Raw genomic sequence first — 27,500 nt, 5'->3', positions numbered from 1 at the left:
ACTTCGTGGTCTAAGATACTCCCACACTTTGTGGTCTAAGATACTCCCACACTTCATGGACTAAGATACTCCCACACTTCGTGGTCTAAGATACTCCCACACTTTGTGGTCTAAGATACTCCCACACTTTGTGGTCTAAGATACTCCCACACTTTGTGGACTAAGATACTCCCACACTTTGTGGACTAAGATACTCCCACACTTCGTGGTCTAAGATACTCCCACACTTCGTGGTCTAAGATACTCCCACACTTTGTGGACTAAGATACTCCCACACTTCGTGGTCTAAGATACTCCCACACTTTGTGGAGTAAGATACTCCCACACTTTGTGGACTAAGATACTCCCACACTTTGTGGTCTAAGATACTCCCACACTTCGTGGTCTAAGATACTCCCACACTTTGTGGACTAAGATACTCCCACACTTCGTGGTCTAAGATACTCCCACACTTCGTGGTCTAAGATACTCCCACACTTCGTGGTCTAAGATACTCCCACACTTTGTGGAGTAAGATACTCCCACACTTCGTGGTCTAAGATACTCCCACACTTTGTGGTCTAAGATACTCCCACACTTTGTGGTCTAAGATACTCCCACACTTTGTGGACTAAGATACTCCCACACTTCGTGGACGAGGTTTTGTAGCTGCAGCTTGTCCTGTCTTTTGGGAATAACAATCCATGCTGCTCTGACGGGCGCAGCCATCTTCTCTATCTAACATTAGCAGAGAACAATACAACTTCCGGTCTGATTTTTTCCAAAATAAAAACCATTATACACAAGTCTAAAGCACACAGAAGCCATTAAAGACATTTATTTTGAAATCTGATATTGGAACGGCGCTATCTTTGCTTCACTTAATTTTGATGTGTGAATACACTTTATGCAAATCAACAGATTTACGTAGTGGATGATGTCGATGATGTCGACGCGTTGGGACAGCCCTACTGACATTAAAATCTGGATGCAAAACAACTTTCTGAAACTCAACTGTGACAAATCCGAAATCATCATCATTGGCCCAAATTCCCTCACCCGCTCCACCCAGGATTTCTCTGTCAACATTGACGGCTCCACTGTCACCCCCTCCACCCACGTCCGCAACCTTGGAATCATTCTCGACCCCACCCTCTCCTTCATCCCACATGTCAACCAGATCACCAAATCCGCCTTCTTCCACCTCAGGAACATTGCCCGTCTACGCCCCTCACTATCCTTTTCTGCTGCCGAAACACTGACTCACGCTTTCATCACATCCCGACTGGACTACTGCAACAGCATTCTATACGGCACACCCACCAAAACCCTCAAAAAACTCCAATACGTCCAAAACTCCGCTGCCCGCATGCTCACCTCCACCCGCCGCTCCGACCACATCACCCCCATCCTCCACGATCTCCACTGGCTCCCCATCACGTACAGGATTCAATTCAAATTATTACTCATCACCTTCAAAGCCCTCAACAACCTGGCCCCCTCCTATCTCTCTGACCTCCTTCACCTCCACACGCCTACCCGCCGCCTCAGGTCCGCAGATGCTAACCTTCTCCAAACCACCAGAACGAAGCTCCGGACCTGGGGCGACAGGGCCTTCGCTGCAGCTGCCCCCACCCTCTGGAACGCCCTCCCCAGCCATATCCGTCAAGCAGACACTCTGTCATCATTTAAACACGCCCTGAAAACCCACCTTTTCACCCTTGCTTTCAACCCATGAACTCCTCCCTCTCTCACCTTTTATTTATTTTCTTTATTTTTCTTCTCTATTCTTAAGTTATGGTATTATATTGTTCTGTATTGTGAAGCGTCTTTGAGCATTTGGAAAAGCGCTATATAAATCCGATGTATTATTATTATTATTATTACTGTCCGTCCTCCACCAAACACCTGCTGGGCATCCAGGAAGTCCCTGTACCTCATGAGAGCCAGGGGGATGTGGATCTTGACACACTCTGACTCTTTGACTGATGGAGTGATCAAAGTTGTCTTGCTGGCAATGAGCAAAGCTGTAGCCCCAAGGTGCTGAACAACTCTCTCATCAGCACCAGCTCTTTGCCCCTGACCTCCTCTGATCAGCACCAGCTCTTTGCCCCTGACCTCCTCTGATCAGCACCAGCTCTTTGCCCCTGACCTCCTCTGATCAGCACCAGCTCTTTGTCCCTGACCTCCTCTGATCACCACCAGCTCTTTGCCCCTGACCTCCTCTCTCATCACCACCAGCTCTTTGTCCCTGACCTCCTCTCTCATCACCACCAGCTCTTTGTCCCTGACCTCCTCTGATCAGCACCAGCTCTTTGCCCCTGACCTCCTCTGATCACCACCAGCTCTTTGTCCCTGACCTCCTCTGATCAGCACCAGCTCTTTGTCCCTGACCTCCTCTGATCAGCACCAGCTCTTTGTCCCTGACCTCCTCTCTCATCACCACCAGCTCTTTGTCCCTGACCTCCTCTGATCAGCACCAGCTCTTTGCCCCTGACCTCCTCTGATCAGCACCAGCTCTTTGTCCCTGACCTCCTCTGATCAGCACCAGCTCTTTGTCCCTGACCTCCTCTCTCATCACCACCAGCTCTTTGTCCCTGACCTCCTCTCTCATCACCACCAGCTCTTTGCCCCTGACCTCCTCTGATCACCACCAGCTCTTTGTCCCTGACCTCCTCTGATCAGCACCAGCTCTTTGTCCCTGACCTCCTCTCTCATCAGCACCAGCTCTTTGTCCCTGACCTCCTCTGATCAGCACCAGCTCTTTGTCCCTGACCTCCTCTCTCATCACCACCAGCTCTTTGTCCCTGACCTCCTCTCTCATCACCACCAGCTCTTTGTCCCTGACCTCCTCTCTCATCACCACCAGCTCTTTGTCCCTGACCTCCTCTGATCAGCACCAGCTCTTTGTCCCTGACCTCCTCTCATCACCACCAGCTCTTTGTCCCTGACCTCCTCTGATCAGCACCAGCTCTTTGTCCCTGACCTCCTCTGATCACCACCAGCTCTTTGTCCCTGACCTCCTCTGATCACCACCAGCTCTTTGTCCCTGACCTCCTCTGATCACCACCAGCTCTTTGTCCCTGACCTCCTCTGATCACCACCAGCTCTTTGTCCCTGACCTCCTCTCATCACCACCAGCTCTTAGTCCCTGACCTCCTCTCATCACCACCAGCTCTTTGTCCCTGACCTCCTCTCTCATCACCACCAGCTCTTTGCCCCTGACCTCCTCTCTCATCACCACCAGCTCTTTGCCCCTGACCTCCTCTCATCACCACCAGCTCTTTGCCCCTGGCCTCCTCTGGCCTCAGTAATGTGTTACTTACCCCAACACTGCTGGTGACATCACAATTGCTCGAGTGACATCACTGATGACATCAGTGAATGACGTCATTAGTAATGATGTCATCACTGATTTATGACATCACAGATGTTATCTCAAGTCCTCGGGCTGAGCATGGTCAGTTGAGCAATTGTGGGTCGCCTCCGCACCTCAGAACGCCGCCCTAGCATAGAATTGAGAAGCGATTACCTACCCAACGAACAAATATCTGAAGTCAAATATCCAGTTGATTTACTACTGCTACTACATATATTTATGTAAATCTGTACTTCTGTGTATTTCAATTTATATATATACTCGTATATTGACTGTCCCTGTGTGTGTGTGTGTGTGTGTGTGTGTGTGTGTGTGTGTGTGTGTGTGTGTGTGTGTGCGCACGTGTGTGTGTGTGTCTGTGTGTGTGTGTGTGTGTGTGTGTGTGTGTCTCAGACATCGTGCATGAGAACCTGAAGATGGGCTCAGATGGGGAGAGCGACCAGGCGTCTGGGACGTCCTCAGATGAGGTCCAGTCTCCCACCGCCAGCACCGCCGTGTGCCTGAGGCCCCGCGTGCACCGACGCATCAGCATGGAGGTACACACAAACACACACACACACACCACACACACACCACACACACACACACACACACCACACACACACACACCACACACACACACACACACACACACACACACACACACACACACACACACACACCCCCCCCACACACACACAGACACACACACACACACACACACACACACACACAGACACACACACACACACACACACACACACACACACACACACTAAACATTGTTGCAGAATTCTCCTAAACAATTGAAGTGACCAACTTAAAAACAAAAGCCTGTAAATTACATCTTTTCAAAACAACTTGGCATCTCCGGGCTTCTGGAGACTTGGATTACGCCAGACGAGCAGTATGCGCAAGAAGCGCACAATATTTCAAGTATTCTTGAGGTCCTTACACATCAAGAGCGATGCGAATATACGGCACGGAATTGCGATGCGAGTTTTGACCCACCTGTCAATCACAGCCACAGATGTGTACACGTCGGAAGCGAATTTCTGAAAAATCGACCGTGGTTCGAAAAAATAAACACCGCAATAACGCTCAGCGAAACTTCGCCGTTGGTATGGACAGTTGCATTGACTGATAGGTTCGGAAAATATTATTGACGTGTGAATTAATCGCATGAAAAAAACGCTCACGTGTGTAAGGACCTTTAGAGCGACAGATGGAGCAAACTGTTTTAAATGAAGACTACAGGTCTACAGTATATTATAAAGACTAGAAGCGTTGTACACTATAGTATATAGACTAGAGGTGTACACTCAGTATATTATAAGGACTAGAGGTCTACAGTATATTATAAAGACTAGAAGCGTTGTACACTATAGTATATAGACTAGAGGTGTACACTCAGTATAGTATAGACTAGAGGTCTACAGTATATTATAAAGACTAGAAGCGTTGTACACTATAGTATATAGACTAGAGGTGTACACTCAGTATATTATAAGGACTAGAGGTCTACAGTATATTAGAAAGACTAGAAGCGTTGTACACTATAGTATATAGACTAGAGGTGTACACTCAGTATATTATAAGGACTACAGGTCTACAGTATATTATAAAGACTAGAAGCATTGTACACTATAGTATATAGACTAGAGGTGTACACTCAGTATATTATAAGGACTAGAGGTCTACAGTATATTATAAAGACTAGAAGCGTTGTACACTATAGTATATAGACTAGAGGTGTACACTCAGTATATTATAAGGACTAGAGGTCTACAGTATATTATAAAGACTAGAAGCGTTGTACACTATAGTATATAGACTAGAGGTGTACACTCAGTATAGTATAGACTAGAGGTCTACAGTATATTATAAAGACTAGAAGCGTTGTACACTATAGTATATAGACTAGAGGTGTACACTCAGTATAGTATAGACTAGAGGTCTACAGTATATTATAAAGACTAGAAGCGTTGTACACTATAGTATATAGACTAGAGGTGTACACTCAGTATAGTATAGACTAGAGGTCTACAGTATATTATAAAGACTAGAAGCGTTGTACACTATAGTATATAGACTAGAGGTGTACACTCAGTATATTATAAGGACTAGAGGTCTACAGTATATTATAAGAACTAGAAGCGGTGTACACTATAGTATATAGACTAGAGGTGTACACTCAGTATATTATAAAGACTAGAGGTCTACAGTATATTATAAAGACTAGAAGCGTTGTACACTATAGTATATAGACTAGAGGTGTACACTCAGTATATTATAAGGACTAGAGGTCTACAGTATATTATAAGAACTAGAAGCGGTGTACACTATAGTATATAGACTAGAGGTGTACACTCAGTATATTATAAGGACTAGAGGTCTACAGTATATTATAAGAACTAGAAGCGGTGTACACTATAGTATATAGACTAGAGGTGTACACTCAGTATATTATAAAGACTAGAGGTCTACAGTATATTATAAAGACTAGAAGCGGTGTACACTATAGTATATAGACTAGAGGTGTACACTCAGTATATTATAAGGACTACAGGTCTACAGTATATTATAAAGACTAGAAGCGTTGTACACTATAGTATATAGACTAGAGGTGTACACTCAGTATATTATAAGGACTACAGGTCTACAGTATATTATAAAGACTAGAAGCGTTGTACACTATAGTATATAGACTAGAGGTGTACACTCAGTATATTATAAGGACTAGAGGTCTACAGTATATTAGAAAGACTACAAGCGGTGTACACTATAGTATATACACTAGAGGTGTACACTCAGTATATTATAAGGACTAGAGGTTTACAGTATATTATAAAGACTAGAAGCATTGTACACTATAGTATATAGACTAGAGGTGTACACTCAGTATATTATAAGGACTAGAGGTTTACAGTATATTATAAAGACTAGAAGCGTTGTACACTATAGTATATAGACTAGAGGTGTACACTGAGTATATTATAAGGACTACAGGTCTACAGTATATTATAAAGACTAGAAGCGTTGTACACTATAGTATATAGACTAGAGGTGTACACTCAGTATATTATAAGGACTAGAGGTCTACAGTATATTATAAAGACTAGAAGCGTTGTACACTATAGTATATAGACTAGAGGTGTACACTCAGTATATTATAAGGACTAGAGGTCTACAGTATATTAGAAAGACTACAAGCGGTGTACACTATAGTATATACACTAGAGGTGTACACTCAGTATATTATAAGGACTAGAGGTTTACAGTATATTATAAAGACTAGAAGCATTGTACACTATAGTATATAGACTAGAGGTGTACACTCAGTATATTATAAGGACTAGAGGTTTACAGTATATTATAAAGACTAGAAGCGTTGTACACTATAGTATATACACTAGAGGTGTACACTCAGTATATTATAAGGACTAGAGGTTTACAGTATATTATAAAGACTAGAAGCATTGTACACTATAGTATATAGACTAGAGGTGTACACTCAGTATATTATAAGGACTAGAGGTTTACAGTATATTATAAAGACTAGAAGCGTTGTACACTATAGTATATACACTAGAGGTGTACACTCAGTATATTATAAGGACTAGAGGTATACAGTATATTATAAAGACTAGAAGCGTTGTACACTATAGTATATAGACTAGAGGTGTACACTCAGTATACTATAAGGACTAGAGGTCTACAGTATATTATAAAGACTAGAAGCGTTGTACACTATAGTATATACACTAGAGGTGTACACTCAGTATATTATAAGGACTAGAGGTTTACAGTATATTATAAAGACTAGAAGCATTGTACACTATAGTATATAGACTAGAGGTGTACACTCAGTATATTATAAGGACTAGAGGTCTACAGTATATTATAAAGACTAGAAGCGTTGTACACTATAGTATATACACTAGAGGTGTACACTCAGTATATTATAAGGACTAGAGGTTTACAGTATATTATAAAGACTAGAAGCATTGTACACTATAGTATATAGACTAGAGGTGTACACTCAGTATATTATAAGGACTAGAGGTTTACAGTATATTATAAAGACTAGAAGCGTTGTACACTATAGTATATACACTAGAAGTGTACACTCAGTATATTATAAGGACTAGAGGTCTACAGTATATTATAAAGACTAGAAGCGTTGTACACTATAGTATATACACTAGAGGTGTACACTCAGTATATTATAAGGACTAGAGGTTTACAGTATATTATAAAGACTAGAAGCATTGTACACTATAGTATATAGACTAGAGGTGTACACTCAGTATATTATAAGGACTAGAGGTTTACAGTATATTATAAAGACTAGAAGCATTGTACACTATAGTATATAGACTAGAGGTGTACACTCAATATTATTATAAGGACTAGAGGTCTACAGTATATTATAAAGACTAGAAGCGTTGTACACTATAGTATATAGACTAGAGGTGTACACTCAGTATATTATAAGGACTAGAGGTTTACAGTATATTATAAAGACTAGAAGCATTGTACACTATAGTATATAGACTAGAGGTGTACACTCAGTATATTATAAGGACTAGAGGTCTACAGTATATTATAAAGACTAGAAGCGTTGTACACTATAGTATATAGACTAGAGGTGTACACTCAGTATATTATAAGGACTAGAGGTCTACAGTATATTAGAAAGACTAGAAGCGTTGTACACTATAGTATATAGACTAGAGGTGTACACTCAGTATATTATAAGGACTAGAGGTCTACAGTATATTATAAAGACTAGAAGCGTACACTATAGTATATAGACTAGAGGTGTACACTCAGTATATTATAAGGACTAGAGGTCTACAGTATATTAGAAAGACTAGAAGCGTTGTACACTATAGTATATAGACTAGAGGTGTACACTCAGTATATTATAAGGACTAGAGGTCTACAGTATATTAGAAAGACTACAAGCGGTGTACACTATAGTATATAGACTAGAGGTGTACACTCAGTATAGTATAGACTAGAGGTCTACAGTATATTATAAAGACTAGAAGCGTTGTACACTATAGTATATAGACTAGAGGTGTACACTCAGTATATTATAAGGACTAGAGGTCTACAGTATATTATAAAGACTAGAAGCGTTGTACACTATAGTATATAGACTAGAGGTGTACACTCAGTATACTATAAGGACTAGAGGTCTACAGTATATTATAAAGACTAGAAGCATTGTACACTATAGTATATAGACTAGAGGTGTACACTCAGTATACTATAAGGACTAGAGGTCTACTTAAGCAATATAGCATGAGAGCCAGTGTGTTGTGGCAAATATATCCCGCTGATCAGTTGTTATCCCACGAGGCCGCAGGCCGAGTGGGATAACAACTGAGCAGCGGGATATAAGCCACAACACACGCTGCTCGAGTGCTATATTGCTTTTATAAAACGGTTTCCAAGTATGATAATATAAATATAATAATAATACTATAAGTCCGACTGGCATGGTATTCGGATAGAGTCAGTTGAAACACTACTGTAAGGCGGGACCTCTAGCAAGAAGATAGACGTGCGGGTGATTTGATTGGATTGTTCTGGAGACTGAAGTTGACATTGGCCAATCCTGGCGCTTGCTGAGAAGCTGAGAGCTTTCTGGAAAGCCCGACGACAGGCAGCTCGAGCGCAGCGCTGCATTCTCAGCGCTTGCTGAGAAGCTGAGTGCTTTCTGCAAAGCCCGACACCAACTAACGTTACGGGGTTAAATGCGGGGTTAACAGCCTTTTTTTTGCAAAGAAGACATTAGCCCGCATCTATTCTTGTACAAAACATAATTTTCTGCGAAGTATTAGTAAAGTTATAAGCGAAGATCGATTCACAAGGATCTGACAGCTGTCTCCGCCATTTGTTTTTTTGAGGTAACCAAAGGCTTTTAGTAAGAGAGTTGCCATGGCAACCAATAACCCATGGCCATGGGTTATTGGAGTGGGTTATTGGATTTATACAATGGCTGTGAACCAATCAGATTCCTTGATTTGAGAGAGCCGTTTTATAAAGTATATTATAAAGACTAGAAGCATTGTACACTATAGTATATAGACTAGAGGTGTACACTCAGTATATTATAAGGACTAGAGGTCTACAGTATATTATAAAGACTACAAGCGTTGTACACTATAGTATATAGACTAGAGGTGTACACTCAGTATATTATAAGGACTAGAGGTCTACAGTATATTATAAAGACTAGAAGCGGTGTACACTATAGTATATAGACTAGAGGTGTACACTCAGTATATTATAAGGACTAGAGGTCTACAGTATATTATAAAGACTAGAAGCGGTGTACACTATAGTATATAGACTAGAGGTGTACACTCAGTATATTATAAGGACTAGAGGTCTACAGTATATTATAAATACTAGAAGCGGTGTACACTATAGTATATAGACTAGAGGTGTACACTCAGTATATTATAAGGCCTAGAGTTCTACAGTATATTAGAAAGACTAGAAGCGGTGTACACTATAGTATATAGACTAGATGTGTACACTCAGTATAGTATAGACTAGTCGTCTACAGTATATTATAAAGACTAGAAGCGGTGTACACTATAGTATATAGACTAGAGGTGTACACTCAGTATATTATAAGGCCTAGAGTTCTACAGTATATTAGAAAGACTAGAAGCGGTGTACACTATAATATATAGACTAGAGGTGTACACTCAGTATAGTATAGACTAGTCGTCTACAGTATATTATAAAGACTAGAAGCGGTGTACAGTATATTATAAACTGTGAATCCGTTACAGGAATGCCTATCAAATCAACCAATCAAACTTTTATCACATCGCAAAGAGGGAAATTAATTGAGAAAACTTGTTCGACAATGGACATTAGCCTACTTGCAATAGGCTATTCACCTTCACCTATCTCATAACCGTCTCATAACAGTCGTGAAGTTAGTAATTATCGCCATAGAATGGAGGCTAATGGTACAGCTGTTAAAAATCTGCCAAAACACACATCTAACGGTGCCAAAATACATGTTGTACCATTAGCCTCCATTCTATGGCGATAATTACTAACTTCACGACTGTAGCTCACTGTAAACTGAGCGGACAGTGCCGGTAAGGCATGGTGTATCTTGGTTATGTGGGGGGGGGATGTGGCAAATGAGCTAAACTTCCAAAAAAGTGGTGTATCCCTTTAAGACCGCCCAAATCCCGTTTGCGCAGGCATTTTGGAGGCACAGATGATTTTGGCACGGCTCTAATTTGCGCCTGCGGTACGTGCCGTGAACGTTTCCGCATCCCCGCCGAGAATTGCATCCCCACCATATTTCGGGGCTGTTCTAACTTAGAAAACAGGGAGGTCACGTCTACCGAGACAATTATATCACTTTTAAACAGTTACATTTCTGGATAAATCATTACAATATGCTCCCGTGAGGTGGGGATGCGTTTAGCTGCGTTTAGCCGCACCATGCGGGGGTGCAAACCCGGCACAACACCTGGACACAAATGCAAATAGGGGATATCGCCTGTACCAAGATAGGGCCCCAAGTCTCAGAGGCTAAACATGTTTTTGTCATTCACAAATGACCTCTCTGGTCCACAACTGAACTCAAATCAAGTCTCAATAACTGTCAAACTAAATGAATGCCTAACAAACATGTTACAGTTTTTTACTCATTATAGGGTCTGCACCAAAACCACATCCAGTCAACAACATCTGCACCAAAACCACATCCAGTCAACAGCATAGGGTCTGCACCAAAACCACATCCAGTCAACAACATCTGCACCAAAACCACATCCAGTCAACAGCATAGGGTCTGCACCAAAACCACATCCAGTCAACAACATCTGCACCAAAACCACATCCAGTCAACAACATAGGGTCTGCACCAAAACCACATCCAGTCAACAACATAGGGTCTGCACCAAAACCACATCCAGTCAACAACATCTGCACCAAAACCACATCCAGTCAACAACATAGGGTCTGCACCAAAACCACATCCAGTCAACAACATAGGGTCTGCACCAAAACCACATCCAGTCAACAGCATAGGGTCTGCACCAAATCCAGTCAACAACATAGCGTCTGCACCAAAATCACATCCAGTCAACAACATCTGCACCAAAACCACATCCAGTCAACAGCATAGGGTCTGCACCAAAACCACATCCAGTCAACAACATCTGCACCAAAACCACATCCAGTCAACAACATAGGGTCTGCACCAAAACCACATCCAGTCAACAACATAGGGTCTGCACCAAAACCACATCCAGTCAACAACATCTGCACCAAAACCACATCCAGTCAACAACATAGGGTCTGCACCAAAACCACATCCAGTCAACAACATAGGGTCTGCACCAAAACCATATCCAGTCAACAACATAGGGTCTGCACCAAAACCATATCCAGTCAACAACATAGGGTCTGCACCTAAACCACATCCAGTCAACAACATAGGGTCTGCACCTAAACCACATCCAGTCAACAACATAGGGTCTGCACCAAAACCACATCCAGTCAACAACATAGGGTCTGCACCAAAACCACATCCAGTCAACAACATAGCGTCTGCACCAAAACCACATCCAGTCAACAACATCTGCACCAAAACCACATCCAGTCAACAACATAGGGTCTGCACCAAAACCACATCCAGTCAACAACATCTGCACCAAAACCACATCCAGTCAACAACATAGGGTCTGCACCAAAACCACATCCAGTCAACAACATCTGCACCAAAACCACATCCAGTCAACAACATAGGGTCTGCACCAAAACCACATCCAGTCAACAACATAGGGTCTGCACCAAAACCACATCCAGTCAACAACATAGGCTTGAAAAAGTAAAACAAAAATGTAGGAACCCAGCTAATCATTTCACATGTGCTGATATTTGTGGCTGTGAAGAACAATCTTCATCTATACAGTGATATGACCTAGTTATCAGCGCCAAGATGTCTATCTTCCTAAATCATATTTAACACCAGACATGTCAAAACGAATCAAGGTCTAGAAACAAGTATGGACTGTTTTAAATAAATGCGTAGTAAGAACCCTGTGGGAAATGCATGAAGGTTTGGATCTGAAAGGAGTGGAGGCATCCTGCCCCCTGCTGGCAGACTGATGCATAGAGCCAAGTACTGTATATTATATAGACTAGAGGTGTATATTATAAAGACTAGAGGTGTACAGTATATTATAACGACTAGAGGTGTACAGTATATTATAAAGACTAGAGGTGTACAATATATTATAAAGACTAGAGGTGTACAGTATATTATAACGACTAGAGGTGTACAGTATATTATAAAGACTAGAGGTGTACAATATATTATAAAGACTAGAGGTGTACAGTATATTATAAAGACTAGAGGTGTACAGTATATTATAAAGACTAGAGGTGTACAGAGGTGTACAGTATATTATAAAGACTAGAGGTGTACAGTATATTATAAAGACTAGAGGTGTACAGTGTATTATAAAGACTAGAGGTGTACAGTATATTATATAGACTAGAGGTGTACAGTATATTATAAAGACTAGAGGTGTACAGTATATTATAAAGACTAGAGGTGTACAGTATATTATAAAGACTAGAGGTGTACAGTATATTATAAAGACTAGAGGTGTACAGTATATTATAAAGACTAGAGGTGTACAGTGTATTATAAAGACTAGAGGTGTACAGTATATTATAAAGACTAGAGGTGTACAATATATTATAAAGACTAGAGGTGTACAGTATATTATAAAGACTAGAGGTGTACAGTAAATTATATAAACTAGAGGTGTACAGTATATTATAAAGACTAGAGGTGTACAGTATATTATAAAGACTAGAGGTGTACAGTATATTATAAAGACTAGAGGTGTACAGTATTCACGAGTTTCCTGGTGAGACAGTGGGCGCTTCCATGACACCCTCCCTCCCTGTTTCCAGCTATAAATATCTGTACTTTTACTCAAGTGTGGTTTCACCATGATGCATGTGTTGCAGGACCTGAACAAGCGTTTGTCTCTGCCGGCGGACATCCGCATCCCAGACGGCTACCTGGAGAAGCTCCAGCTCAGCAGCCCGCCCTTCGACCAGCCGCTCAGCAGGCGCTCGCGCCGTGCCTCGCTGGTACTGTGTGTGTGTGTGTGTGTGTGTGTGTGTGTGTGTGTGTCAGAGTTCCCACAGGTCCTTGAAATCCCAGAAAGTTTGTGAATTTGAGAGAGAGAGAAAAACAAGGCCTTGAACGTTTTTGAAAGAATAGACAGAAATAGACGTGGGTCATTGAAAGTGCTTGAATTTATATTATGTTGTGGTAGAATAGAAATTGAGATTTTTTTTAAACTTGGGCCTCCAGTGTATTTTCTCATTTTTAAGATATTTCATGTGCTGGTGAGTCATGAGCTGGTCTGATGATTAGCTACACTGTTAGCCACTGTATTTGGTGACCAGTGTTGGGTAACGTTACTTTTAAAAGCAACTATTTGCATACTAGATTACTTCAATTAAAAGGTACTTTGTTACATTACTGCATTACCTACAATACTGGGAAAAGTAACTGGTTAGAGTACTGTAATGGAGGGCTGAGGTTCATGGGCATCCATTCAAAGATGCTGAGAAGTAGAATGAGGAATGAGTGAGGTGCAGAGAAACTTGCTTTCCACATTAAATTATATTTATTTCAGCACACAATCATTTTCAGGCAATGAGGAAAAACACATGAGCTGCCCTTTATTGCCGTGCTGCCTGTGCATCTGCTTGGTGTTGAATGGATGAAAGTGAGGAGTTCAGACTTTAAATAAGGAGTGAGGAGGGACCTCAGGTGAAATGAACGGGGACAATCAGTGAGGGAGTTAACAGGTGAACAAAATAACTCATTTGTGAGGAGCAGCGGCATGTAGATAGAAGAGTCCCGACATCTCCATTCACTCTAATGGGCCAGTTTTTTACTCTCAGGAGTTCCAGGAAATAAGGTCCTGGATTAAGCAGCACTGTCGAGTTGCGGCAAAATAGACAGTTTGTGTTGTACTCTGAAAGGGTTTTTCCCCCCTTGAATCAAATTGTACATTATCAGCTTTATTTTATCATGCAAAAGTAGCGCGAGACCCATTCCTGGCTGTTCATTGGCTAATGAGTCTTGCATTTTGGTCCTCCGCTGACGCCACTCTCTCTCTAGAGGACACTAGTGAGGAGTAAAGCTAAGGAAAGTAGTGAGGTAAAGGAAGTGAACTGGGTGAGGAGAGGAAGTGGAAAACTAAGAATAAAAGGACAATCATACAGTTCAGAACAAGTACTCTTAGAGTACTTTTGCGTTACCAAACATTAAAACCCCTTTGCATTTCCTCGCACACATCATCCCTTTGATTTGATTGATTTGATGTTTTAGACGGTGTGTGTGTGTGTGTGTGTGTGTGTGTGTGTGTGTGTGTGTGTGTGTGTCTGTCTGTGTGTGTGTCTGTGTGTGTCTGTGTGTGTCTGTGTCTGTGTCTGTTACCTTTTTTATCGCTCTGCAGTGTTCACATTCCTGTTAACACATCACCAGCTCGGCACCGTTGCCATGGCAACTGGGCCGGTGGCACGAGCCTAAGCTGGACTAATGTGCAGTCACGAGCCTCCAGCCTGTCAGACAGACCATAATACTCACAACACTGTTTACTATGGAGCTCATTCAAGACTTTCTACTGTTTGAACAGTTGACTAGTCCAACTCTTCGTCCATTTTGTATGGCGTGGCCACTAGGGGGCGAGGCAAGGGCCTGTCCGTCTTGAAAATGTGTAGGAACTCGGATTAAAACACGTCATCACTAAATAACATGACAGACTGACTGATGTTAGCAGACGGTTGGCTTGTTTGGTTTGATCTCACTCTGTGTTCTCTCTCCTCTCTGCAGTCGGAGATTGGTTTTGGGAAGCTGGAGACGTACATCAAGCTGGACAAGCTTGGAGAGGTCAGAACGCCTTCCGTCCATTCGCTCCAACACCTGCTCCAACACCTGCTCCAACACCTGCTCCAACACCTGCTCTAACACCTGCTTCAAACATCTCTTTAACATAACCTGTCTCCCATTTACAGAAGCCCTGAGAGGCAAGTGAGACAAAAGAAAACACTATCCCATGTTCTAAACAGGACTTTCGGTTGAGGCGAGTTTTAATTTCTTCATGCACTATAAACCTTGTGTTTAGAGCAGTGGTTCTCAAATGGGGCTCTGGGGACCCCCAGGGGTCCTTGAGGGGGTTCCAGGGGGTCCCCAGCAAAAAGGGGGTTAATTTATTTTGGCTATAATTCCATTCATAAGTAACACAATGACTATTTTGGTCATGGGTTTTTTACACTTTCTGTAATAAAACATCTAAAAGCATCAATCTTATCATCATATGGGGGACCGTGGGACAAAATCCTATCAAATGGGGGTCCGTGGTCTAATCTTTGTCAGTTTAGGGGTCCTTCATGTGAAAAAAATTGAGAACCACTGGTTTAGAGTGCATGAACTCACCTGAAATAAACCATGTTTCATGTCCTATTTAAAACATGGGGTAGTGGTGCACTCTTGTGGCTGAAATGAGTATTACAGCAACACACTTGGAAATAAAAAAGACCTGACCAACAACAACAAAACCTGCTGAACCCCCCCCCCCCCCCCCCACACCTGTTTTCACAGATTAAAAAATCCTTAGAAAACTTTTTTTCCCTCTACCGGTTTCATCCTGATCACATGACCTCACATTCTCTTTCGCTCCACATATCAGTCTGGACTTATACCTGCACTAGCCTGGTAACCAGCCCCAATATAGAGAGCCGCATGAATGAGTCTGGAAAACATCTATGCTAACACTTTCGGGTTCTTCACTGTTTCTGCATATGGGATTTTTGAATGGGTTTTTGGCGCGATGCTTCAAATGAGGTCAATACTGTAAGGTCAATAACGTCATCACTTCAAAGGACGAACACGGAAATTCTCTTTCCCTCACCTGGTTCAGCCCGTTCAGCCCGGGGTAATCAGTGCACAGCAGCGCACACATCAACAACACTACAGGTTGAGTGGTGACGTGACGTGGAAGCCTATGCGACACTGTGTGTAGTTCTGGATTAGCTTAGCACGAGCTTTTTACTTCTAGGGCTCGCATTTATGCTTCAAAACTCATAAAAGTGGTCCTCATGTGAAGATTATCCTGCTGAACACTGCTTTGCGTTTGATTAAGCTCGTGTTGCCCACATACCTTATTGGTCTGGTGGTTCCACTGCAACTGCAACATCAAGGTATGAACGCTGTTGTCAAAAAGCATAAGGCTTCCTCTCTTGCCTTCAAGAGAGCAGGGGCCTATTCCAAGCAAGATTAATGGCTTAGCCAGGTAACTTCAGGTTTAACTCTGGGTTTGCCGTGCTACGACGCTAGTTCACTTCTTACCGAGGTATATTTCCATAGCAACTTATGCTTCACAGTTAACCTGGTCCAGAGCAGGTTAAGTTGCAAGGATAAGATTAAACCTTAAAAGGCACCCCCCACGAACCAATGAGCTTTCTGGAAAATTTGCAGTTTGGAAATGGCCAACCACTTTCTGGAAGAAATGCCGATCGAGGAAGGTGCATTTAGACCCATTTAATCATACAGAAGACTTTATACAAGAGGTATCGCTTCTCCAGTGAGGGATTAAGATATCTGTGTGATTTGCTGCAGCCGTGAGGCATGAAGTCAATGGGAGCTGTGGGCGGGTTCAAGGCGCGAGAGTAGGCACTGAGAGGAGCTGTGAGGAGATAGAGAAGGTGTCTTGTTTGAACAACAAGGCCTACGTTCAGCTTGTGCTTCAAGCTTCAATTCTGCTTACGTTCAGCTTGTGCTTCAAGCTTCAGTTCTGCTTACGTTCGGTGTCCTGTGTGAACGAGGGCTAAAGCTCCGCTAATTAATACACTTTGATGTGCACTTTCAGTCAATGAGGAAATAGGCGTGTCTGACGCGGTAAAATCTGGAGCTGTCCATATTGCATTGTTCAAGGTTCAAGGTTCAAGGTTTCTTTATTAGTCATTATTGTGATTGGCAAGCCACGCCTCTTTCGTGGGCACGAGCTCGTGTGCACGAGCATTTTCACGTGCACGAGCTCAGAGCTGGATAGCGAAATCCTAAATTGACAGAACCAGCTGATGATGACCACATTTGTGGTATCAGTTAGCTCAATTGTGATTGTCTGGTTAAGTCAAACCAGATCAAGGGACAGATCCTGGATTTGTTTATCCTCTATTTGTGGTATGAGCCCCCTGAACAGTCACATGATGTTTCTTTCCCTGGAAGAGAGTTCCCCATTAATTCTCTCCATATACATTTATGAAAATCCCTATATAACAAGTTTTAAGGCTGGAACCAAGCAAAGCAGCGATCTACTGAATCATGACTGACCATAAAACATTTCACTTGAAGCAAAAAACAAAAAATAATATTAACGAAAAAAATCAAAGTTACATTTTTTTCTCAGTCTTTATTGTTTGTTGTTGTGTTGTGTTGTGTGGTGTGTTGTTGCAGTGCTCTGTAATGCGTCGTCGGTAACATTAGAGCAATCCCCTGCCTACATCGACCAGCCAATCAGGTGTCCCGGACAGTATCTGTCCTCAATAGAGAGCCGCAGAAACGAGTCCGGAAATCATCGATGCTAACAATGCTGGTTCTTCACTGTTTTCACCTATGGGAGTTTTGAATGGGTTTTTGGCGCGATGCTTCTAATAATCTCTCTGGGCAACGCTGGCTTAATCAAACACGAACCAGTGTTTAGTAACATCATCTTCACACACGAGGACCACTTTTATGAGTTTTGAAGCTTTTACGTGCCGTTAAATGGGCGGCTAGCTAGCAAACGGCTAAATGAGACTACACTCTTGAGTCGATGGGGATATATACGTCAATAACGTGTGTGTATGTGTGTGTGTTGCCTTCAGGGAACCTACGCCACAGTGTTTAAAGGACGCAGCAAGCTGACAGACAACCTTGTGGCTCTGAAGGAGATCCGCCTGGAGCATGAGGAGGGAGCGCCATGCACCGCCATCAGAGAGGGTGAGCTGCCGTCTCCACTCTCACACCTTTTTTGTGATCAGTAATTTTATTCTTTCATGAGATTTAAACTACAATACAAACAAAGGACAACAAAATAAAACAAGACAGAGACAGACTAATGAACAGATGAGATGAGAAGATTCAAGATTCAAGATTTTTATTGTCACTCCATGGTACAAGTATCACGTGTGAAATTCTTGTGCTGTGGACTCCGTTTACAACATAGTACAAATATAACAGGGCATATGAGTGCAAAAACAACAATAGACACAACAAGCAATAAGGCAGTATAGTGATAAGACAAGTCAGAGACAGTGGCATATTCACTGCACATAGGTGCACATGTCATGTGCATACTTTAGACATACTTAAACATTTTAAATTCGACGTATTTGACATACAGGTGCAAATAGCATATACCTTATTAAACATACAATTAAACATTAGACATACATAATGGTAGCAGCTACAGTATGGTACAGTACGGCTACTACACTATTTGTGTATGTTAAGGAGTCTCGTGGCCTGCGGGAAGAAACTGTCCCTCAAGCGATGTGTGCATGCTTTTGGGACCCTGTATCTCCTCCCTGAGGGTAACAGGGAGAACAGGCTGTTGTGGGGATGGTTTGTGTCTTTGATGATCTTCAGGGACCTCCTGAGGCACCGCTGTTTATACAGTTCATGCAGTTCTGGCAACTCACATCCTGTTACGTGCGTCTCACTCTTCTTAGCGCCCTGCGGTCCATGGTGGTACAGTTCCCGTACCAGGTGGTGAAGCCGCCAGTCAGCAGGCTTTCAATGGTGCCTCTGTAGAAGTCCCTAAGGATTTCTGGCCTTAGCCCAAATTTCTTTAGGCGCCTGAGTCCGTGTAGTCGCTGTTGGGCCTTTTTGACAACAGTGGCGGTGTGACCGGCCCAAGTCAGGTCCTGGTGGATGTTGACTCCCAGGTACTTGAAGCTGTCCACCCTTTCCACCACTGTGCCGTTGATGGTGATTGGGGGGTGTGCGCCCCCCCCCCCCCCCTCCTGTAGTCTACAATGATCTCCTTGGTCTTGGACAGGGACGTGCACAGAACATTAGAGGGGCAGGGGCTCAAATTCATAAAAGGGCACTACAGGCGGAAATTTGAGGCAATTTGAAGGCCAATTTAGGGGTATAACTCATTTTAAACCAGATTTAGAGGAATATCTCATTTTAGGATGAGACTTGTCACGGAAAAATAACTCCATAACTGAATAATATTAGTATATAAACGTTGCATGCTGTTGCAATACTATTGTGAAATCATTTAAGCATCAATATTTATTTGCTCCTTTTCTCCCTTTAGGTTGTTGTACTACAACAGATAGCAACACAGGCAGAAACATTGAACGATACTGAGTGAGGCTTGTAATATACCATGCATTTTAACCATAATTCTAAAAAGCAAGACAGAAGATTTAGAGGTGTATTAGATTTTTTTTTTTTTTTTGCTGATTCAACAACACAACATCCCTTTCCAATAGTGTAAAGTAAAAAATATTTTCAAGAGCAACAATTCTGCATTTGTTCCCTATATTTTGGTTATTTATTTATTGGGTGGTTTATTTATTTATGTATTTATTTATTCATTCATTTTTGGGTTCATTTTTGGGTTGGTGCCTTCAGGGGCGGTTTAGAAAAACACTGCTCCATGCAGAGGCCTATTACAAATGGTGCATTCAAGGCCAAGGGAGCTCGGAAAACGCATTTCTCTTTGAATGCTGCCTTCAGTGACGGCATGGAAAGGGCAATTTCCATACAAAGCACCATTAGAAATGCATTCATGGTCAGGAAAGGGCACTTTTTATTTTATTATATATTTATATTATTTTATCGTGTTTATTTTATGTGTCTGAGCTGTTTGTTTTGTTCATGTGTTGTTGGAATGAAAATGAAAAATGTATTATAATAAAAAAAGAAAAAAAGAAAAAAAAGAAAAAAAAAAGGCACTTTTTACAGACTGAAAAAAAGGCAGGGGCTCAAGCCCCCTTTCATGTCTATGTGTGCACGTGCCTGGTCTTGGAGACGTTCAGAGAGAGGTGGTTGTCCTGGCACCATTGTTCCAGGGCCCCTACCTCCTCTCTGTAGGCCGTCTCGTCGCCCCCCGAGATCAGCCCCACGGCCGCTGTGTCGTCTGCGAACTTCACGATGGTGTTAGAGATTTGAGTCGCCACGCAGTCCTGGGTGTAGAGGTCGTACCAGAAGGGGCTGGAGACGCATCCCTGAGGCGCTCCTATGCTGATGGTCAGTGGGGAGGAGGTGAGGTTGCCCACCCTCACCACCTGGCGGCGGTCTGTCAGGAAATCCAGGATCCAGTCGCACATTGCTGTGTTTAGTCCCAGATCCTTGAGCTTGTGTACCAGCCTGGAGGGTACTATGGTGTTGAATGCTGAGCTGTAGTCCACGAACAGCATTCTTACATAGGTGTCCTTCCCCTCCAGGTGGGACAGGGCGGTGTGGAGCACGTGTGCTACTGCATCCGCTGTGCTCCTGTTGGGGCGGTATGCAAATTGTAGCGGGTCGTGGTCCGGGGGGAGTGTGGGGCGGATCTGTGATATGACCAGCTTTTCGAAGCACTTGCTGGCTATTGGCGTGAGGGCTATTGGGCGCCAGTCATTGAGGCTGGTCGCTTTCTGCTGCTTGGGAATGGGGATGATTGTCGCTGCTTTGAAGCAGGAGGGAACTCGTCAGAGGGAGAGAGACTGGTTGAAAATGTCTGTGAATACACCTGCCAGCTGGTGGGCGCAGTACACAGTAACCAAACACTACATTACATCACGTCTCACATGGCTTAGTGTTGAGGCCAACTTACTGATCTATTTTCATAGTTATTCAAACTCAGACTCCTAAGTTTCTTTTCAATAACATCATTTACAGTTCAAATATCCACTAGAGGGGCAAGTGGTGGTCACATGACTTTACCCCGATCTAGAACCAACTATTTGAAAAAAGCTGTGATAATATACAGTGCAATCATGTCATGGAACTGTCTTCCAAGGAACATTCATTTAATCAAAGGAAAGGCATGTTTTAAAAGGAACCTCAGAACCTACCTACACTCATATACACTATCCTGATACTTATCATATGTTTGCTTTGAAGAGTACAAAGAAATCCAAAAGTATTCAGATTATATTACAATTGTTTTGTAATCAAAGGGATTATGTTACTTATTACAAAAAGTGTAATTTAATTTGTAATCAGTAACTGACTACATTTCAAAGTAATCTGACCCAACTCTCATTTTGGGTTTGTGAATTTGAGAAATAACATCTGTCTGTCTGTCTGTCTGTCTGTCTGTCTGTCTGTCTGTCTGCCTGGCTGTCTGTCTGTCTGTCTGCCTGTCTGTCTGCCTATCTGTCTGTCTGTCTGCCTGCCTGTCTGCCTGTCTGTCTGTCTGTCTGCCTGTCTGTCTGTCTGCCTGCCTGTCTGTCTGTCTGTCTGTCTGTCTGTCTGTCTGTCTGCAGTGTCACTACTGAAGGACCTGAAACACGCCAACATCGTCACACTACACGACATCATCCACACCGACAAGAGCCTGACGCTCGTCTTCGAGTACCTGGTAAGAGCTTGAGTTCAACATTAGCCCAAAAACAGACAACAGACAAGGTGAGATTTGTGCAAAACGCTGAATTATAAAACATGTAAAGAAGAAATATTGGTTGATATACTGTAGGTCAGCTGTTCCCAACCTTTTCTGACTCATGACCCACCTGAAAATCTCAAACATGTTTGTGGCCCACATCCGATCATAAACAGTACAGAGGCCTAATAATGTGTTCTCACAGCACGTTTTATTTGAATGATAAAAGGAGCTGTCCTTCAGCACCACTCAGAAATCAGAGACTAAAAGTGAGGAGCTGTCTGCAAAAGTCTAATTAACAAATAATTTATTACAAATTAAATAACAGTATCATTCAACAATTAAAATGCAATCTCATACATTATAATAAGAAGAAGAAGAAGAAGAAGAAAATCATGCAGAATGCAATGTTTTGCAAATGATTTAGCAGCCCACAGGTTGGGAATGGCTGCTGTAGTGTCGGTCTCGACAGTACTTGTGTGTAGTTTGTGTAGGTGTTGTCAGTACTTGTGTGTAGTTTGTGTAGGTGTTGTCAGTACTTGTGTGTAGTTTGTGTAAGTGTTGTCAGTACTTGTGTGTAGTTTGTGTAGGTGCTGTCAGTACCTGTGTGTAGTTTGTGTAGTTGTCAGTACTTGTGTGTAGTTTGTGTCTGTTATCAGTACTTCTCAAGTCAAGTCAAGTTTATTTGTATAGCACATTTCATACACAGAGGCAATTCAAAGTGCTTCACATAAAATGGTTGACAGGAAAAGAAAAGAAAAGAAGAGAATAAAATGGACATTTAAAAGCATCACAACAAAACTAAAAAAAAAGAGTATAAAAAGTGCATTAAGCAACAGGCGCAGCAGTTGCAGAAAGAGCTAAAAACTTATAGAGGATTCATTGGGTTTGCATAGTAGCTGTCAGCAGTTAAAAGCGACGGTAAACATAAAAGTCTTTAGTCTATTTTTAAAAGTAAGTAAGGTTGGGGCAGATCTGAGGTCTTCAGGCAATTTGTTCCTGCTAGCAGAAGCATAGTGGGTAAATGCAGCCTTCCCATGATTTGATTTGATCCTAGGGACAGTTAATAAGCTGGACCCTGTTGACCTAAGAGTTCTAGACGGTTCGTAGCGTGGGAGCAATTCAGCTATGTATTTTGGGCCTAGGCCATTAAGTGATTTATAGACTAATAACAGTATTTTAAAATCTATTCTATGACACACTGGCAACCAGTGCAAGGACTTAAGAACTGGAGTGATATGATCAGCTTTCTTAGTCTTCGTTAGAACTCTAGCAGCAGCATTCTGAATGAGTTGAAGTGTGTGACTGTAGGTAGATTGTGTAGGTGCTGTCAGTATTTGTGTGTAGTTTGTGTAGGTGTTGTCAGTACTTTTGTGTAGTTTGTGTAGTTGTCAGTACTTGTGTGTGACGCCTCCCTCGATCTCTCTCTCCTGTGCAGGATAAGGATCTGAAGCAGTACATGGACGACTGTGGAAACATCATGAGCATGCACAATGTGAAGGTCAGTCAGTCCAGTCGAGTTTGAAATCTCACTCAAGTCATCAAAGTACAAGTCTCAAGTCTTCTCTTCATGTATCAAGTCAAATCTCAAGCAATTCAAACTGTGACTCGAGTCCAGGCAATGTGACTTGAGTCCCACCTCTGATTTACATTGGTTAAACCAAAGTAGAACTGTAAATGTCCCCATGATATTGATATATTGATTGATTTGTAACATGACGTGTGTGTTTCAGATCTTCCTGTTCCAGATCCTGCGCGGCCTGGCCTACTGCCACAGGAGGAAGGTCCTCCACAGAGACCTGAAGCCCCAGAACCTGCTCATCAACGAGAGGGGAGAGCTCAAACTGGCCGACTTCGGTATGACGACACTTAACTTCACTTAAGAGGGGAGAGCTCAAACTGGCCGACTTCATTATGACGATACAACACTTAACTTAACTTACATCATCATCATCATCATAATAATAATAATAATAATAATAATAATAATAATAATAATAATAATAATAATGTACTTAAACAAAAAATAAAAACGGGGGAATAAAATTCGACCCCCACCCCCCCTTTTTTATTGGTCACTCACGATTCAGTTGGCTTGACTCCAGCCTTAAAACTCATAAGGATTTTTTCTAAATGTCTATGGAGAAAATGAAGGGGAATTCTCTTCCGGAGCTGGAGACATCACGTTACTGTTGAGCTCTATAGTCAGTTCTCTTGTTTCCCCCACATTAAGACTACATTACCCATCAGCCCTGTTGCTAACTGGTGATCTGGTTTGTTTACATGAAATATACTCATGTCTCTATTGAGTTCATATGTCCCTATCTCTGTTGGGTTGCCAGGTCTGTGTGTTAATGTGTCCCTGTCTCTGCTGGGTTGCCAGGTCTGGCAAGGGCCAAGTCCGTCCCGACTAAGACCTACTCTAACGAGGTGGTGACGCTGTGGTACCGGCCTCCGGACGTCCTGCTGGGCTCCTCAGAGTACTCCACACAGATCGACATGTGGTACGAGCCTCACTCCATATTAGGGTTGGAAACGCCATCCAACCCATTCCCCTGGAAATTAATGACGGGAAACCGTGAATTTATTTGTACATGCAGAACAAATTGGAATAGGACTATTTAGAAATATGCCATCAGTTTACTTTCTTAAAAGATAGGCCTATAGCCTATGTTTTAAAAGAACATGATCTAAAGCAGTGTTTCTCAAACTTTTTCAGACCAAGGACCACTTAAACCAATGAAAAAAACTCGGCGACCACCTAACTCCCAAAACATCCCCAAAAACAATAGGCCTACTACTTCAACTGTAAATTACAAATTACATGCTAATTAAATGACAAATAGCAGTACAATTAATCTAATTTTTGGCTTCCCACAATTATGAAAACTTAATAATTTATTTTAGTTAGTCCATTTACCTTCTTTTTTTTTTTTACATTTATTTCTCCTGTTCAGTTCAAATAATATTCAAAGTTCAAAGAAAGTTTTTTCAAATTCAATAAATGCACAATGTTGCCAAAGTCAAATAGGCTATCTTTTGCCATCTTCAAGTTGCATTCAGTGATGTTTTTGTGTTCAAATAAGTGTTAAATGGCTCTATATTCTGACAGAAATTACTGAAATAGAGTGTTTGGTCAGTAACTTGGAACTCCCAACCATCCGCTGTACTCTGTCTCTCTCCTGTAGCCCTACAGGCAGAGTGGATGTATCTCCGCAACCCTAAGTCGTAGCGAGTCAGTGGTGGTGGCGTTGGATTCGGGGTGAAAAAATACATATAGTCCTTTATAGGCATCGTGATCTGACCTTGAGTTTCCCAGAAAATGTAAACATTTCTCTGATTGGATAGTGGGAGGTAAAAAAAAGGAAAAAAATATAAATCTACTCGCGGACCACTGTTTGAGAAACACTGATCTAAAGGCTACTGTGTAAGTCATGAAATGATCACGATGTTGATGGCATTTCAGAGACATCAATCAGTGAATCACTCAACATCAATCAATTTTATATTTATATATAGCACCAAATAACACGTTATCTGAAGGCAGATTTTAAGATTAAATACTAGCTTCTCCGACAACAGCCAGTAATTTGATATTTGATATAGGCCTGCACATTTTTTGGGGGCTATTTTTTCCACCTACTACTGCTAGTAGTACTGCTACTCCTGCTACTAGCGTTTTGGATTGAAAGCTCTAACCTGAACTTCTGTGTGTGTGTGTGTGTGTGTGTGTGTGTGTGTGTGTGTGTGTGTGTGTGTGTGTGTGTGTGTGCGTGCGTGCGTGCGTGTGCACGTGCACGTGCGCGTGTGTGTACAGGGGTGTTGGCTGTATATTCTATGAGATGGGGGCGGGTCGGCCGTTGTTCCCCGGCTCCACTGTGGAGGACGAGCTGCACCTCATCTTCAGGTTACTGGGTGAGTTAACCCCTTAGTGACTATGCATCTGATTGGCTAGTTTAAAGGATGAGTACACCCAAACATTTAAATTCAGTCATTATCTTCTCCCCCCCCCCCCCCCCCCCCCCCCATGTAGATTGAAGCACAAACTCACAATAGCTGTGACCAGATATGCGAATTTCCAATTTCAAGTAGAGTGACTTATCGAGCTGCTGGCCCTGCTAGCCGCAGCTAAAAATCCACCCACGGAACAGTGTTTTTAGGCCTTCACACTCAGAGAACCATTGTGACATCATCACCCCTGCTTCTCACTAACATTGTGACAACTTCAGTGACATCATCATCAAACAGCTGGAATACAGACATCTGAGAGGGAGGCGCACCCCACACTTTGAAAATCACTGCTCTAGAGTAAAACCTTTTTGTGTGGATTGCCTAGATCTTATTAAATTGTGGACATTTATTCAGTCCCACTTATTAGACACTATTTCTGATGGTAAAATGAGCGTAAAAAGCAAAACACAGAATTCAGAAAAATTCAAAGGAAAAAAAAACAAAATTTGGGATTTGTTGCTTTTTTTCTCCGTTGTACCGTATTCGTACCGAACCGTGACCCCGAAACAGAGACCCCGAAACCGAGGTATGTACCGAACCGTGACTTTTGTTTACTGTGATACCCCTAATAGATAGATATAATTCCTATGGCATGACTGAAAACACTAAAGAAAGTGTGTTTACCTCAATGAAAGCTTTATTCCAAGAACGTACAGTATATCCAACAGCAAGGCAGTTTGTTAAAACAAACAAGACAGTCTATAACGTCCATTGTTTGATGCAATGTGGATGCGGGGGAATATGCAGTTGGTTTTAGTCCAGCTTAAAAGTCCAGCTGAAACAGCATTGCAAGCTTATCTTCCATATATAGCAGGCATTTTTCTAGGTTACAGACAATAAACAGGTTACAGCCCCTGTCACTACGCCCAGCAGCCCCAGAGCACATTCACACCGGACAGACAGAGAGAGCTGCTGCTGGCCAGGAGAGAACCATGAGCCGAGGCCGCACAGACAGAGAGAGCTGCTGCTGGCCAGGAGAGAACCATGAGCCGAGGCCGGACAGACAGAGAGAGCTGCTGCTGGCCAGGAGAGAACCATGAGCCGAGGCCGGACAGACAGAGAGAGCTGCTGCTGGCCAGGAGAGAACCATGAGCCGAGGCCGGACAGACAGAGAGAGCTGCTGCTGGCCAGGAGAGAACCATGAGCCGAGGACAGACAGACAGAGAGAGCTGCTGCTGGCCAGGAGAGAACCATGAGCCGAGGCCGGACAGACAGAGAGAGCTGCTGCTGGCCAGGAGAGAGCCATGAGCTGAGGCCAGACAGACAGAGAGAGCTGCTGCTGGCCAGGAGAGAACCATGAGCCGAGGCCGGACAGACAGAGAGAGCTGCTGCTGGCCAGGAGAGAGCCATGAGCTGAGGCCAGACAGACAGAGAGAGCTGCTGCTGGCCAGGAGAGAACCATGAGCCGAGGACAGACAGACAGAGAGAGCTGCTGCTGGCCAGGAGAGAGCCATGAGCCAAGGACGCAGCGTTGTGAA

The 27,500-nt window shown here is 42.6% G+C and overlaps 1 protein-coding gene across 1 annotated transcript in view; it reads left to right on the top strand.

Moving 5' to 3' along the window:
* Positions 1-27,500, top strand: part of cdk17 (cyclin dependent kinase 17) — a 107,142-nt gene that overhangs the window by 61,495 nt on the left and 18,147 nt on the right. The window contains exons 4-12 of the mRNA XM_083655291.1: positions 3,752-3,894; positions 13,376-13,501; positions 15,261-15,317; positions 18,293-18,407; positions 21,896-21,990; positions 23,450-23,512; positions 23,745-23,868; positions 24,395-24,515; positions 25,829-25,926. Coding sequence (XP_083511417.1) covers positions 3,752-3,894; positions 13,376-13,501; positions 15,261-15,317; positions 18,293-18,407; positions 21,896-21,990; positions 23,450-23,512; positions 23,745-23,868; positions 24,395-24,515; positions 25,829-25,926 — 942 coding nt within the window. The remainder of the gene's footprint in view (positions 1-3,751; positions 3,895-13,375; positions 13,502-15,260; positions 15,318-18,292; positions 18,408-21,895; positions 21,991-23,449; positions 23,513-23,744; positions 23,869-24,394; positions 24,516-25,828; positions 25,927-27,500) is intronic.

The sequence above is a fragment of the Poromitra crassiceps genome, assembly GCF_964638095.1.
Source record: "Poromitra crassiceps genome assembly, chromosome: 2".
Classification (NCBI taxonomy): Eukaryota; Metazoa; Chordata; class Actinopteri; order Beryciformes; family Melamphaidae; genus Poromitra; species Poromitra crassiceps.
This window is presented reverse-complemented; position numbering and strand designations above follow the sequence as displayed.